This window comes from Danio rerio, chromosome 3 (genome assembly GCF_052040795.2).
Source record: "Danio rerio strain M-AB ecotype USA chromosome 3, GRCz13ab, whole genome shotgun sequence".
Taxonomy (NCBI): Eukaryota; Metazoa; Chordata; class Actinopteri; order Cypriniformes; family Danionidae; genus Danio; species Danio rerio.
The window spans coordinates 23,039,975-23,056,832 of record NC_141023.1 but is presented as its reverse complement, the minus strand read 5'-3'; the positions used below and the strand labels follow the sequence as shown (position 1 = coordinate 23,056,832).

At 33.3% G+C, this 16,858-nt stretch overlaps 1 protein-coding gene and 2 long non-coding RNA genes across 3 annotated transcripts in view; 1 reads left to right on the top strand and 2 right to left on the bottom strand.

Moving 5' to 3' along the window:
• LOC147845618 (uncharacterized) overlaps positions 1 to 16,858 on the bottom strand; it is a 349,241-nt gene that overhangs the window by 292,766 nt on the left and 39,617 nt on the right. The window lies entirely within an intron of this gene.
• On the bottom strand, positions 350 to 10,439 carry LOC137490577 (uncharacterized). The gene is made up of 3 exons (XR_015480762.1): positions 10,360 to 10,439; positions 8,304 to 8,343; positions 350 to 510 (listed from the first exon to the last, which is right to left on the bottom strand). It is a non-coding gene; the product is annotated as an uncharacterized LOC137490577 (long non-coding RNA).
• Positions 10,907 to 15,859, top strand: atp5mc1 (ATP synthase membrane subunit c locus 1). The gene is made up of 5 exons (NM_213028.2): positions 10,907 to 10,973; positions 12,232 to 12,279; positions 13,132 to 13,206; positions 15,266 to 15,453; positions 15,536 to 15,859. Exons 2-5 carry the CDS (start codon positions 12,241 to 12,243, stop codon positions 15,648 to 15,650), a joined length of 417 nt encoding a protein of 138 aa, NP_998193.2. The 5' UTR covers positions 10,907 to 10,973; positions 12,232 to 12,240; the 3' UTR covers positions 15,651 to 15,859.

Below are 16,858 nucleotides of genomic sequence, written 5' to 3'. Positions count from 1 at the left end.
GCTGGTTTAGTTTTAAAAATAGCTAAAAATACATTGTATTAGGTAAAATTATACATTTTCTTTTAATGCCAAAAATCATTAGGATCTTAAATAAAAGTCATGTTTGTTGAATTCATTTAGTAAATTCCATACTGTGAATATATCAAAACTCAATTTTTGATTGGTAAATGTGCATTGCTAGGAACTTAATTTAGACATTTTTAAGTTGATTTACTCATTTAGATTTTTTAAATGCTCAGATTCCATATTTTCTAATAGTTCTCAACCAGACATTGTGCTTTCTTAATGTATACTTTAATAAAATTATTGGGACAGAGTCACATAATACTAAATAAATATTAATAATTACATAATACAGGTGACGCAGTGGCGCAGTAGGTAGTGCTGTCGCCTCACAGCAAGAAGGTCGCTGGTTCGAGCCTCGGCTGGGTCAGTTGGCATTTCTGTGTGGAGTTTGCCTGTTCTCCCTGCGTTTGTGTGGCTTTCCTCCGGGTGCTCCGGTTTCCCCCACTGTCCAAAGACATGAGGTACAGGTGAATTGGGTAGGCTAAATTGTCTGTAGTGTATGAGTGTCTATGGATGTTTACCAGAGATGGGTTGCGGCTGGAAGTGCATCTGCTGCCTAAAACATATGCTGGATAAGTTGGCAGGTTATTTCGCTGTGGCGACCCCAAATTAATAAAGAGACTAAGCCCAAAATGAATGAATAAATGATTAATTTTTTGATATAATGATTCTAAACAGCACCAAATTAGGATTCTTCAGCTTGTTTATAAGGTTTCATAAAGAATGCTTTTAAAGTGCTACATAGCACATTAAAAATTGTAGTAAGAATATTATTAATAAGTTAATTATTATTCAAATTATTCATATTACTTCATATATCATTATCATTATTCATTCATTCATTCCTTCCATTTCCTTCTGCTTAGTCTTTATTACAGGGGTGGCGACAGTGGAATATGCAGCCAACTATTGCAGCATTTGTTTTACACAGCAGATGCCCTTCCAGGGGCAACTCATTACTGGGAAACACCCATACTCTCTCATTCACACACTCATACACTATACGGACATTCATTCATTCATTCATTTTCTTTTCAAACTAGTCCCTTTATTAATCAGGGGTTGCCACAGCGGAATGAACCACCAACTATTCCAGCATATGTTTTTCACAGGGGAAACCCTTCCAGTCGCAACCCATTACTGGGAAACACCCATATTCTCATTCACAAACACACTCATACACTACGGACATTCATACATTCATTCATTTTCTTTTCTTTTCAAACCAGCAATTATTCCAGCATACTGTATGTTTTATACATTTTAAATAAATTATAGTTTTTTCAATTCACTTATAGCGCATATCTTTGGAATGTGGGGTTAATCAGAGCACCCACAGGAGGATCTTACTGATATTTTTATTGATGTGATATTTAAAGATGATGTGTAGTAACAGTGACAGTACTCAAATTTTAGCTGAACACAATAATAAATGCCAGTTGACATCGAAAATGAATAAACATTTAAAGATGTAAAACAGAAACAAAAATCTTGAAATCTATGATGAATTTATGTCCATTGTGTTAAGTGTATTTCAGTAAAATTGAGTGTTATTTTCTCTTTGCAGGCGATATAAGGTTTAACAGCATCTGGAAAACACAACTGATTTTGAAGTTGCAGTGTGTCTGTTCTATTGTATATAAGTAAAGAAAGAAAGTTACTAAAAGTTCCAAGCTGAAAGTTAAAATGTATAGACATTTTAATAAATAATGAATTTACCTGTTGATGGATGGATGGGTGGATGGATGGATGGATGGATGGATGGATGAATGGATGGATGGATGGATGGATGGATGGATGGGTGGATGGGTGGATGGATGGGTGGGTGGATGGGTGGGTGGATAGATGGATGGCTGGATGGATGGATGGATGGATGGATGGGTGGATGGATGAATGGATGGATGGATGGATGGATGGATGGATGGATGGGTTAAAGACTTGGCAATTTTTTAAAACCAGAGAAAACTCCTCATACTGTACATGCCATTTATTCAGCCACAATTCTTTTGTTGTGCAACATGTTGGCCTTACAGTAAAAGATTCAAGTGACTAACTGGGATTCACACTACAATTAGCCTGTGCATCTCTCCATCACCATCTACTCTGTCATAATGATCTCCTTCCCATATACCATCCGCAGTATCGACAGTTTGTCCCATGAAGATGATTCATCGAGATGACTGGATGTGTTAAGAGCCTGCTCAATGCAGCAGATGTAGTGATCATCCGTACATGCTCACAGGCCGTGTTAAAGGATGGTTCGCACACAGATCCACGCAGAGAACATTGTGAAGGCTGTGCCGATCAATTAGCACACCGCCTCGTTTGTCAAGGTTGAGGCAGGGAAATAAGCCTAGGTGGCCTGTTAAGAGCCTATTGATTTTACACCGCCTACAGTCAGAGGATACTGACGATAGTGGAAGACAAAATGTAGGCAAAGTGTAGTACGAAGTAGCATTTGTGGCAGATTTGTGACCAGTTTTGCAATTTATGTGACAAACGATTGAGTGTAAAAGTACTAAGTAGTGCTTCTCGTAGATTAGCACAAAATTGAAACTTGTGAAAAGTCCAATAACTGTCACAGCCAATGATAATTAAATAAAATTATTTTTCTTAATGTAAGAATATATTCCTTATAGTTTGATTATATGTGAAGCATTATAACATCTGGTGGTGCTTTTATATTTTTTTTAGGTGATAGGTGAAATTACTACCTTAAACAACATTAAATGCGACCTATTGCATTAGCCACACACACCCTTAACTTAGCACCACCCACTCAGTTGTGCCAACAAGGTTGTGTTTCTATGGCCACCATAGTCCATATGTGCCTTGTGCTTGCTATTTGTGAAGTGATGAAAATCTGCCGTTTAACATGGTGCCAATTTCCCAGTTCCCAGATGTTACTGTATCCAGTTCTGCTTTCATATTTAATTATTTTATTAGTTAAGGTGTGAGATTTCACAATATGCAAGTGTATTTTTGTAAGTGCATATTTATCACAGTATAAAATGCATACAATTATATTTTTAGCATTTTGTCCTATTTTTTAATTTCCAAATGCTTATAATAAAATAACACCTGATATAAAACACTGTGTAAGATATTAATGTATTTTAATATTTGATATATTTTAATTGTAAAATCTTCACCTGTTTTCAACTATTTAAATAAATGAAACAAAATGACTTTGTATTAAAGACAATCCAACAATTAATACATTTGCATCATATGTAATAAGAAATCTTTTAATCACTTTATATAACACAAATAGTTTCAAAGTGGCTTCAGAATAATAAACAGGGAAAATTACAGAATAAATAATGTAAACATCATCAAATGACTAATTAAATTATAAAGCAACTCTAAGAATATTTTTTTGCTCCAGTCAGTTCAATTTAAAGTTAATCACGTATGCAATTAGTTATAATCAATTACAAGCAGCAATGACTATTTTTTGCTCCTTTTTACTTTTTAAATTGAATATACTTACCTTTTATAATGCATTATGATCATTAAGATCTTTATTGATCAAAAAGAGATACATCAATATATCTAAAAACTGCACAGGTTCAAAAAAATTTGTACTGTTTTTGTGAAATCAGGTCAGTCATTTGGGTGATATCGTCTTGCTATCCACCCTGTAATTCAGAATTATTTAGGTATTCAGCAAAATACCATAAAAAAATATATTTACACCAAGATTGTTTCCCATTTATGGCATTTGGCCTATGGGTATGTATGTCATATGAGCTGCTCCAGTGTAGCTCTTCTCTATAATAAAAGTGTTCATCAAGCGTTTCACATAAATTATGGTCACTGTGGGCTAAAAGGACCTAGAGAGGACACTGCAGTGTCATTAATTAATCTAATTAACCCCAAAAAATTCAGACACCAGATATAATTTTGTTTTTATTTTCAGTGTGGCAAAATAAAGTAAACTGTGAGGTTAGTTTTTACATTTTCTAAATTAGTTTTCATTTCGATACTGTGGTAAATGTGCTGTAAATTTCATTTAAGATTTATTTACATTAATGCTTTTGTTTTTATTTTGAGAACACTTTTCTATTTTTATATATTTAGTTTCAGTTTAAGTATTAAATTAACAAATTAACAAAACACATCCAGTGTTAAGCAGAGCAACATTAGTGTTTGCATAGTTTAAATAAACTCTTTTACATCCCTTTTGGGGATCAAAATAAAATAACTGTTTGAACAGACACTTGACCCATAATCATACAATGCAACTTAAACAAATAAAAGTAAAATAACAAAATATAAACAAACAAGTATATGCACACATGCAGTTTAACGTGCCTAGTTAAAATATGTTTTGGCAAATTAAGAAAATATTTTACTGTAAGAGCACCCTTTACTGGTGTTTCTCTAAACAGTCGCATATCAGTTTTCTGCCACAGTGCTTCAGTGATTATGAATTCTGAAAACCATCATTTATTTTTGCTAATTACAATTTTATTTTCAGTTCGTTTTTCCTTGACTTTTGTTAGTTATATAGCTACAGTTTTTAATTTTTTATTTTATTTTAGTTGGCAAAAAAAATTGGTCAGTTTAGTTTAAGTGTACAAAAATAATCTTGGTAAAGTGTGAGATATTATTCCCTCTAAAACTTTAAAGGAAGTAAAGAAGTTGCTTCAGCGAGTCTGGGAATATACAGAGGTTTGATGGATATGGTTAATGACAGCATTGGGCTCAATGTGAATAACATTTTTGTATACAGTATAGGTAGATACTGTGTAAATATTGTCCTACTAACAGTTGTCTGAATATCAATATCAGATTTATCTGGCATTATCACATTATTAATATGAATCAGATGACACATTTTAACTTAGAGATTTTATTATAGTTTTCTAAACTATAGTGTCATAATGTCAAACGGTATAAGAAATGCTGAAGGTGTGAATAAATTTTGGTTTGACTGAAACTTATTTACACAACCTCTACATAAGATATATTTTGACTTTATAGTTATCATACATCCTATAAATGGTCATAAAACCTGTGTGAATATGTTTGATGAAAGATTCACATCCACAAAGATTTAGTTCAATGTAAAAACACTGAATGGTGCCTGCCTCAAGCACAAAATAATAGATCTTTAATCTAAATAACTGCTGCTTCTGAGCTCAATGCAGTGTTTACTTTATCACTTTTTCAGATTTGTATACCCACATTGTTCAAAAATATCTGCATTTGTGGAAAACAGCTTGAAATACTGGTTGAAAATGCTTAGGTCTTTATTTTATCTTGCTTCATTTAAAAAGTTTTTGAGCCTATAGCAAAGCACAGAGGCGCCCCTTACTGACGGAAGTAGAGAACTGATCCAAATCACACACAATTCATCAGCTTCTATGAAGAGAGAATAATAAAACAACATAAATATGTATGTATATATATATATATATATATATATATATATATATATATATATATATATATATATATATATATATATATATATATATATATATATATATATATATATATATATATATATATATATACATGGTACAATATATTTTTTAATTCATTTATATAGTTAATATTACTTAAGAGCAACAAAAAATATGGATATTTATTTATAGATAGAATGTTTATATTATATTTTTGAATAATAACAATTGAAAGAAATCGGGGTTTTAAAGATATCGTTAAATGTAACATCTTAAATGTTAAACATTTTTATTAATTGCACGTTATTTTCATTTTGCTTTCTAAAATGGAGGAAATAATGACTAGACTATTCAATGAGAATAAAATAACCAAATTGTTTCAAGATATAAGGTTTTTAAATTTAACATTATTAAACTAATCTTTTAAATAGCAATACACACTATGAAAAATCAGAAAATACTTTAATTTATTTCAGCATAAGAACTATATAAAGCCAGATTTAGTTTTTATTATTTTATCACTAAGTAAATACTGTAGTTAGTATTTAGCTTGAATTATTTATTCAAGTATCATTAATTATTTTATTTATACATTCATTTTCCTTCGGGTTTGTCCAATTATACATCAGGGGTCGCCACAGCTGAATGAACCACCAAGTTATCCAGCATATGATTTACACAGCGAATGCCCTTCCAACTGCAACCCAAAACTGGGAAACACCCATACACTCTCATACGGCCAATTCAGTTTATTCCACCTATACCACATGTCTTTGGACTGTGGGGGAAACTGGAGCACCAGGAGGAAAACACACGCCAACATGGGGAGAACATGCAAACTCTACACAGAAATGCCAACTGAACCAGCCAGTACTTGAACTAGCAACCTTTTCCTGTGATCTAATAATTAATAGTACACTGAAAAAATGATGCCAACAAAATTGTTGCAAACAATTTATATGTGTAAATGTAATCAAACAAATTAGATTTAGTAATGTTCAACTTAATTTGTTTGTTTAAATTCAGCCCAATTAATTCTTAACTTTAAAAAAATGTGCAAATCCAAGGAATCATTTTTGAATCATTTTTTTTTTCAGTGTCATTTTATTTCAAGTAACAACCATTCTTTTACTTTTTTTTTAGTATAATATCTGGTTAGTAGTATGTATCAAAAGGTTTCAAACCCCGGCACTAATATAACATAAATTCAATACAAGATAATATTTTGTTAGTTTATATTTGTATTGGCATTCATGTGTATGTAAAGTCAGTTAGCGAACACAGCACGAACCTGATCCCGTTCACTTTTTTCTTTTCTGAAATGTGTAAATGTAAAGTCGCAGTTATGTTTGTTGATAAAGCACTTGACATATGTGAAGTGTGTAATTGCATTCACCATGGACGTCACTCTCAATGTGCCCAGTGGCAGATCTTGAACATAACTCTACATCTGTGCTTCAGTCGCGGCTCTTTGTGGAAAACCTCGCCAGCTTTAGCTTGTAAAGCCCTGTAATTTACTGCCCCTGTCATCTGTAAAACTTATCAAATCTACCTCCTGCTGCGAGAAAGAGAGCCTCGAAGACTCTTAGAAAGGGTTTGTTTCTGGAATATTATAAAAAAAAAAAATACTCCAGCATTTTCCCCTTACATAAATATGTATGTGTAGTATTTAGATTTCCATTCTAGTTTATTTCATCTGTAAAAAATGTCCTAATTTATCATTTTACTGTCCACAAAAATTAAGAGGAAATCCTTCAACAACTGCATGTATTATCTCACGCTGTATCCGTCTGATGAACTGCAAACTGTACCAAATTTCTTTAAAGCATGATAAATATTTGTGGAAGCATTATTGAATTATTGTGCAGTGAAACACATTTCCTTGAGGAATGTGTTCTGCTTCATTTTCGTTGTGTGACTGTATAATCTAAGGCTATTTTGGTTAATAAAGCATGCACAAAAAAAGCACAAGCTATAACCAAATCAGAAATGAATGACAGCGGTAAAACAAAATTACCTTTTTATATGCACAAAAATATATGCATGAAACTACGCATTAAATATTTAGATATCAAATAGGCTAATAAACCACATATTCACTCATCATCATAAATCATGCTCTAAATCATGTCATTGTGTGCCTTAAAGGCAGATTTCCAAGAATTCAGCCTTTGGAGTTTCCTTCCATGCTTTCATACACAGATACAGGCACCATATGAGAAATATTAGAAGAATATTTTTGTTTTCTTTTCCAACTTTGAGATGGGCTTAAGTGGGGGGGATTTTGATTTGATTTATCATGCCCATAATCCATAAAAGGTCTTGTTCAGACAGGCAGTTAAAATGATATAGACGCACAGGTAGAGTATAAAGGAAACTTATATAGAGAAAGGTGAAGTTCACACCAGACAAAGGTATGCAAGTCTCAAACACTAAAAGAAGCTGTCAGATGCACTGCACATCACATGAATGGAAAAAGACTCCAAAAGCATGGCACATTTAGAGGCCATGGCCAGGTTATAACTGGATATAGTTATGCTGAATCATAATATAATGCATTCTTGTAGTAAATTGGTCTTTTAAAGTACAATATAAAATTAATCGAAAATATTCATTTCAATTAAGCACATTTTGACTGCATTGCCAAATTATTGCTGATTTTATTTGAAAATATTTTATAATTATGAGAAATAATGATGCTACTTAATCAAGTTTTCTTTCTTTCAAAATAAATGTTTGAGAAATGTTCAAAAATGTTTGTTGTTGCTGGTTTGAAGCAAGTTTGACCAAATCTTTGCAAAAAAAGACAAGCATTGTTCCTACCTGCATCAATGAAGCAGCTTCCTATATGAACCAGTGAAATCTGCACAAGACAACAAAGAGCATTGGTTAGCTGCAAGAAATAAATATACTTCAAGATTTTTGTTTTATTTCAACACTTACGCAGTTATGTTTATATAATTTTATTTTAATTTAAAAAAGAAATTTAAGTTTACTAATATCTGTGTATTAGTGTATACAGTGTTCAGCAAACATAAGTACACCCCACTTAGAAAATGAATATTTTTATCCATTGCTCAGTGGATATAGGTAATATATTTCTGTGAATTTGACTAAAACAGATTTATTGTATGGATATATTTATGAAAATAATATTTTAGTCAACAAATATCTTTAGACTTTCATACAAAATATTGGGGAAAGATTTACAAACTTTCAACAAAATTTTATTCATTTTAACATATTTAGCTTCTCTTGAATTTTTCTCTTTTAATGTTTTTTTCATTATTTTTTTCTAACATGTAAATTTGTGTTTACTAATTTTGCACCGTTATCGTAGGTTATTTTTTAGATTATCTCCAGATTTGGTTTCTGTGCTGACTAATCTAATATATATGCACAAATATAATATTGTAAAGCTTCCTATATAAAGATAATAACTTAAATTAGAAATTTATAAGGAGAGTACTTACATATACTGTATTTTCAGTCCTTGGAAATAAATAATTTTTACCTTTAAACTGAGTACTTACAGTATACCTTAAAAGTATAAGTAAGAAACTGTGAAAATACAGTTAGGCATGGGCCGGTTTAAGTTTCTGATAGTATGATGACCTTGGATAAAGGTACCACGGTTTCATGGCATTGTACTGCTTGAATATAAGTTCTTTTTAAATGTCTGGGTAAAAATAAATAAATAAAAAATAACTTTTTTTCCCATTTAACACAATTGTTTTCATCATTAATTTTCTTTTTGGATTAGTCCCTTTAGGGAATCAGGGTTCCCCACAGCGGAATGAACCATTAACTTATCCAGCATATGTTCTACAAAGTGGATGCCCTTCCAGCTGGAACCCATCACTGGGAATCACGCATAAATTCTCATTCACACATACACACACTGCGGCCAGTTTTAGCTTACCCAATTCACTTGTACCACATGTCTTTGGACAGTGGGGGAAACTACCCGGAGGAAACTGATGCAAACACTGGAAGAACATGCAAACTCCACACTGAAATGCCAACTGACCCTTCCGAGGCTCAAACCAGCCACCTTCTTGCTGTGAGGCAACAGTACTAAACATTGCACCACCGTGCCACCTGAACACATTTTGTTTTATTTGAAGAAATATTTATAATATTTTTAAACAGTAAACATGTCAGGCTAAATAGTTAATATAAATAATTGACTTCTGCTCTTATCTTTTTGTTTCAAAAACACTGATTTCTTTACAACACATAAAAAAATATATTTAAAAGAAAACATACAAATATCTTTAGAAAGATATATCATTTAAGCAGTATTAAAACCTTGACTTTTCCAAACCGCAAGTAAACTTTCTTTAAAATGCAACTACACTGGTAAATTCTTGTGCATGTTTACTCAGTCAATACACTATTATTATAATTTTGTTTACTTTCTGTACTTACACATTATCTTTGCACAATGAATACTACTATGTTCCCATTTTACCCATTTTTATTTCTGTCAAAGCATGAGCACACGTAAAAGGTCAAATATAGTCTACATAAGTTTTCTTTTAAGTATGGAAAGTGTACATAAGTCCAATATTTAAACATTTCTCTGAAATGTAGAATGAAATATATGCTTCATTTTATTTTAAGAGAACTTAAACACACTTAAATGAACTTTTTATAAGCACAGTCACAGTAATTCTTCAGTACTGTGTTTGGTGTGTTTCTGTATAAATGGGAATATGTATAGTATTTGAATTGTTTATATATATATATATATATATATATATATATATATATATATATATATATATATATATATATATATATATATATATACGCATCAGCATACATATTAAATATTAAAAGCTTTTCTACTACTGCAATTGTAGACTTAACTTACCTCATTTAACAAGTTACAATTGAACAGGCTAGGTGAAATGGATGTAACGTTAACACTGTCCTCATATTTACTCGACGGAGTTATGAAATAATTAACAAGTAACTTAAGGATAGCTGCCGTTACCAATATATTTAAGGCAAATCTTCAAAGTATTCGCATAAATATTGTTAAATAAATCCCTTTGCTAGCTGACTTGCCCTCATATTTTAAAAGGAAAGGAGTACATGTCGCCCTCTAGAGATGTTCAACAGCTAGTGTAACGTTAATTTTTCAGTTACCCCGTCCTCTAAAATCTTTAGGGCGGGATTTCCACCCAAATCATCCAATAGAAACAGATCACACAGGATGCGATTCCCGGTAAGAGTCCTTAAATCCTTTCAACCAATCACACCCAAACCGCCTTCCTGACAGCGCACATGATTGGGTTTGTCTTATTTACTGACATGCCTTGTAGCCAACCAGAGGATGCAAACGTGACGTTCTGTCCAATCACAAGCGAGGACGTACTTCCGAAGCTTATAAATGACAAGGTGACAGATTTTACAGCGTACTCATTGCCTGTAGCTACGAGCTTGTCCCTGTAACCCTGGGCCCTTGTGTGCTTTATCAAATAGGTGAGTCTATTTTCCGTCTGCATGCATCTGAAGACACATTGCAATGAATGTCGAGTTTACAGCTGTGAAACTGTGTGAAGTTTCTAATCCGGCTCAGATTATTGCGTGTTTCGGATGCTGTTCACAGAAGCGCATTGCTAAAGCTCCGCTAGCCGCTTGTCAAAGTCATTACACTTGAATGAATGAATGAATGATTCGGTTTGCACTAATGTCTACGCATTATGAGCCCAAATACAGCCGATAAATAAAACCAATTATTCTTAGATTAGGGATTTTTAATTGCATCTTGAATAGTCTTTAGTTTTAAGATTTAGTCGTGACAGTTGCAAAATGTCTGACCGGCGCAGGGCCGCAATCAGCCTGAATGTTCGCGCTGCACCCAAATCATTCAAGTGCAAGTGCTTTAATACCACAAGGACAAACATTTATAACTCCTCTCTGTTTCATGTTGAACGACGTTTTACAGGCTTTTTTAGTTTTAAGAAAGCTCCAGTTAAAGCTATTGGTGACCTTCACTCTACTACAGCCTGTCCGCACGAGCATTTTGCAGTCAAGAGTAACTTAAGCTTTTGACTGAAATTAAACTTGTTGTTACAGATTTTGAATGTCCTTTTTTTGTCTGCTTTGCATTTTTTTGGCGGATATAATATGGCTCTAGTTGATCAAAAGGGTAAACAACCTATCTGACAGTATTAAGGAATAACCTCTGAATTGATAGCTGAAACTTTACTTCAATCTCTTTATCTCGCAGTAATTAAAAACGTGACTGTTATTGCATCATGACCTTTAGGCGTCGCATGTTTTAGTGCTGACCTAGAGCTGATGTACTCTTGGCCTGCATTAGTTTTACATGCTTACATCCTTTCAGTATGCATTCTCAAAGCAGTTTAGACCCTTTATACGCACACAGCAAGTGTTTAACTTTTTTTCTCTTAGTTGGAAGTCTCTCAAGAAGCTGATTAAGATATTAAAGATTTTAAAAGCTCCCCACACTTTCCTGTTTGGAAAATCTTTACTGTTCTATCCCAATAATGGTGAAAATCCATAAAATAGTAATAATAATAATAAAAACTATGGTTCTATTTGTAGCAAAACCTTGAATAGTTTTTGTAAGGGACATCTTAAGGCATCAGAAGTTGGTGCTGCTTATCACAATGTATATAGTAATGCTTTAATTTTAGAGCATGATGATGTATGCCATGAAATCCTGTTGATTGCTTACATATTCTTGCCTAACTAACATCTTTGTTTTCCACAGGCTTCAAACATGTACGCGTGTGCTAAGTTTGTCTCCTCACCTGCTGTGGTATGTATTCAATCTCAAATACTGTCACACTCCACTGACTGTCTCACAGAATGACCTTAATGCCATTCTTGAGTGTTGTTCAAGTAGTCTATCGTCTATGGAAATTGTCTATAATTTTACACTCTTTCGTGTGTTTTTTCCCTCTTCATTAATATGATAATGGTGTTTTGTGGTTGTTAACAATACAAAATTTGAAAATCTGTTCTGAATTATTATATGCGCACATCTATTAGGTGTCCTATCAGTATGTTTGTGCGAGCACTGAATATCCAAAATGCAAAGTAACACCAGTAACTACTGGATTGCAGAGTTTACTGTAACTTGTAGATCAGGTTGAAAGTTTTGACAACATTGTCATGTGCTGTGGAAAAAGAAACGTAAGATGTTAAGTTGTGCAAATGCAACATTTGCTCTAAAAATTATTCTAATCATTCATTTATATGCTTGTATTGAATGAACATTTTATGCATATGGATGCTTTGATCAGAGAGGATGTTATTGGTTTTCACCAAGTGGTTCCAACCCCCTTTTTTATGATGATGATGATGATGAATTGAAAACCAATAGCTATGGCCATCTATATTAAGACAAAAAAAAATGCAAGTCAGTGGTTGCCAGGTTTCAACATTCTTTGTTCAACCAAAGAAATAAACTCAGATTAGTTTTGGAACTAGAGGTAAAGGGTGAGTATATGATTCATAAAAATATTTTAGGTGAACGATCCTTTTTTTGCTATTAATATACACTGGATTATTGTTTTGATATTATAAACATGCTTTCATAGACCGCATTTGCACATCTGGAAACTTATCCGCTTCTATAATTCTAAAAGTTTATTTCCACAATCCTCAGATCCGTGGTGGATCCAGGGCTTTGGCACGGCCCATTTCAGTGGTGTTCAGCAGACCTGAAGCAAGATCTGAACAGGTAGATATTTAAGTGTTTTCAAAACGATCGCTGTCAAGAGTATCTTATCCAGGGTTTCCACAGGTGATGGATTTCTGGAATGTCATAGAGTTTTTAAAGCTCTTTTTCAATGCATTGAAAGTCAGGAAATTTTATATATATTGTTGCCTGTTTTATATGGGTTGCAACTGAATTTTGCAGAAAGGTAGAGCTCAAACAACAGGGTTGGGCACCCCATGTCGAATTCATGAAATATTTGGGGGGAGGGTGTTATTGTCACTTCAAAATTTTACTTTTATCAACCCATTTATCCAAATGTAATATTTATAATACTTTTTTTATATTTTGGTACAAACATTCAGTGTCACCCTTCAACTTTTGCGGCATATGAAATGTCCCTATGACACTATTTTTAACTGTTCAAAATAGGGAGGAAATGTTATTTTTACTCTAATAGTCAAAACGTGTTCAAAAAAATGTTTGTAAAATATTCTTTACAAAGGGTTAAAAAGAAGTGTTATGTAAATCTTTACCATAAGTCCACATTTAGACATAATTTTTCTCCAAAAGTACATCATATCAAAAAGATGATACTTGGGTAATTATTCTATCTAGGTTCCAATAAGCCTAAATAGCAAATAGAAATAAAAAATGCATATTAAAAAAATGCCTTGGTCCTTAAAAGGTTATAGAGTTTACTCATTTTGAACCTTGTTTTAAACAATGGCTATCTGAATTGTAATTTTGTGTGCGAAAACTGCCAGCAAAACTAAAGCCAATAGATTTCCCACCATGCAAGCACATACTTTAAAACACACAAGTGCATTCCTTTTATTTATTTTTATTCTTTCTTGCTTTGTCAATATATCACAGTGTGTACCGTTTAATAATCAATTTAAATTATGCAAAAAATAAAGCGCCATTTATTTGTGCCCTCTCATGGTAGGTACAGACAATGCATACAGCCGTACGGCTGCAGGCACCATTGTATACCTTAATTTATATGTTGTGCTTTATTTATTGTTATGGTTATTTTTCAGTTCTATTTTATTCCTTTCTTGCTTGTTAACCAAGTCTCCTTAGTCAGGTGCACTCACTATATTGGACCCGTTAACTAGGGCCATAATGTATAATTTGAGAGCTTTTGACTACTAAAATGTATATGACAAAAGATAAATCAGGATGCCTGTGGGGTCTTAAAAGTGTTGAGTTGATAAATCAATTTAGAGAAATGTAGGGCCCTTCAAGTATTTACAAGTTGTTACGTTTTTTTATTTATTTATTTATTTATTTTTTTATATACTGCAGTGTATAGTTGCTAAAGTTTGCCTGAACTTCATCTAAACATTGGCCTGCTGTGTAGTTTATGAAATCCTGGAGTTCTATAAGTGCCAATTATCATTTCTATTCGATATATGAATTTTTAGTTTAGGAATTTTTCATTATAATCAGTATTTAATCACTGTACGGTAATGTCACCAATGTTACCAGGGGAAACATGGTCTTAACATCCATAGTATTAAAAAGGTCTTGAAAGTTATTTAGTTTCACTTTCTGAACGCTGTATATATCTTATAAATGTAAGTTTTGTAAAACTACTATCAAGCTATCAAACATGGAAGGAGGGCATTCACAGGTAATCATAACTGCCTCCAGTTTTTGTTTAAATCTGAGGTAAAATCGTTTTTATACAGTGTAAAAATGTGTTAAACTTTGTATTACTTTTAAATTATTTTATTTATTGGGGTTCGTAGGAAGGGAAAGTCATGGCATGTGGCCAAGTATGGTGACCCATACTCAATTTTTCCTCAGTGTTTAACCTAGCTATGTGCACGTACACCTGAACCCTCTCAAAGCAGAGGGCAACCATTGATATTAAATGATGTTCAAGCAAACAGTTCATTATAATAATTTGTTAACATTTAAAATATATAATTACTTGTATACAAGCACAACATTTGGCCTTGTTTTCCAAATTCACCTATTTACTCTGAGAGAAGTCAGGGAATTTTGATATTTAGAATTTTGTTTATTGCTTTTGTTGCACACTTTAATTTCTTGCCTCTTTTTTTCTCTTCAGGCAGCTCTATTGCCAGTCAGTGAAGCAGCCCTTCTTAATGTAACTCGGGGCTTCCAGACCAGCGTTGCATCCAGGGATATCGACACAGCAGCCAAATTCATTGGCGCTGGTGCTGCCACAGTCGGTGTGGCCGGATCTGGAGCTGGAATCGGGACAGTGTTCGGCAGCCTCATTATTGGCTATGCCAGGTTAACTGAGCTTTAAAATCAGGCTCTTCTATTTAGTTTGTTTGCATATGTAGTTTGTCTAATCACTTTTATCAATTTGCAGGAATCCCTCCTTGAAACAGCAGCTCTTTTCCTATGCCATTTTGGGCTTTGCATTGTCTGAGGCCATGGGTCTGTTCTGTCTGATGGTGGCGTTCCTCATCCTGTTCGCCATGTAATCTGGATGTTTTGTCTTCAATGCGGTTCGACTCCCTCAATCAGGAGATTGGAACTCTGACACACAGCATAGGCCGTGGCATTGCCATTCCAACAAAACTACAAGAAACTCTCCTTTTTATGTTCCCCTGTACCGTTTTTCTCTATCTGAACGTTTTATGTAAGAACTCCCTTCACATAAGACCATCTGAATAAATGGTTGAAATCCCTATTGCTCTTGTGCGTTTTGTTTCTCCTAAGAATGCAAACACTCCTTGGCTTTTTTTATTTAACTAATTGAATTCACGTTTATTTATTTTTAGATTTGTTGTCATTATGCAAATATCATCAAAGAAAGAACTTACTGATTGTATTATACATTAATACCTGAAGACCACACAGTGGTTAAATGTATAATATGGTCTTGATTTAGACAAACGTACAGTTATTTACGTGCACATTGGTGCTTAGTTTAAGGTACACTTAAGTTCATTTTAGTTCAAAGAATAATTTAGATGATTTGTGCATATGTACGTGATTGAATCACATGGTAAAAGATGGATACCAGAATTACTCTGGTAATTGCCTAGATCGTAGGTCCTAAACCATTCCTGGAGGGCCGCAGCTCTGCACAGTTTTGCTTCAACCCTAATCAAATACAGCTGATCCAATTGAGTGTTTAAGACTACTAGAGAGGTATGAGATGTAGGTGGTTAGAGCTAAACTGTACAGAGATGCGGTCCTCCAGCAGTTGAGTTTGAGACCACAGGCTGGTGTCCTGCATATTTAAGTTCCAAACCCCAATTAAACACACCTGAGCCAGCTAATCAAGCTCTTTCTAGGTATACTAATTGTTCCAGGTAAGTGAGTTAAAGGCAGTTGAAGCTTAACTAAGCAAGACACCCGCCCAGGGAAAGAGTTTGGACACATACACACTTTTTTCAAATTATGCTGTTAATTTTAGATGTATCAAATAACATTGTACACTTTTTCACAAATTTCCCCCAGCAGCACAAAACAATCTTAATTTCCATTGGATTTTTTTTTTTTTTGTTTGTGGTTTTTTTTTTCTAGCACAATTTACTGCAATTGGTAATCAATTGTAAGTTTAGCACAAATTACACCTAGAAGGTGAAGATGATGCTCTCGTAGTTTGGCTGATAGTTAAACTAATAATCACTGATCAAATATACTAATTTCTGCTGAAGGTGAAGTTAAGGTAATTCTGTGT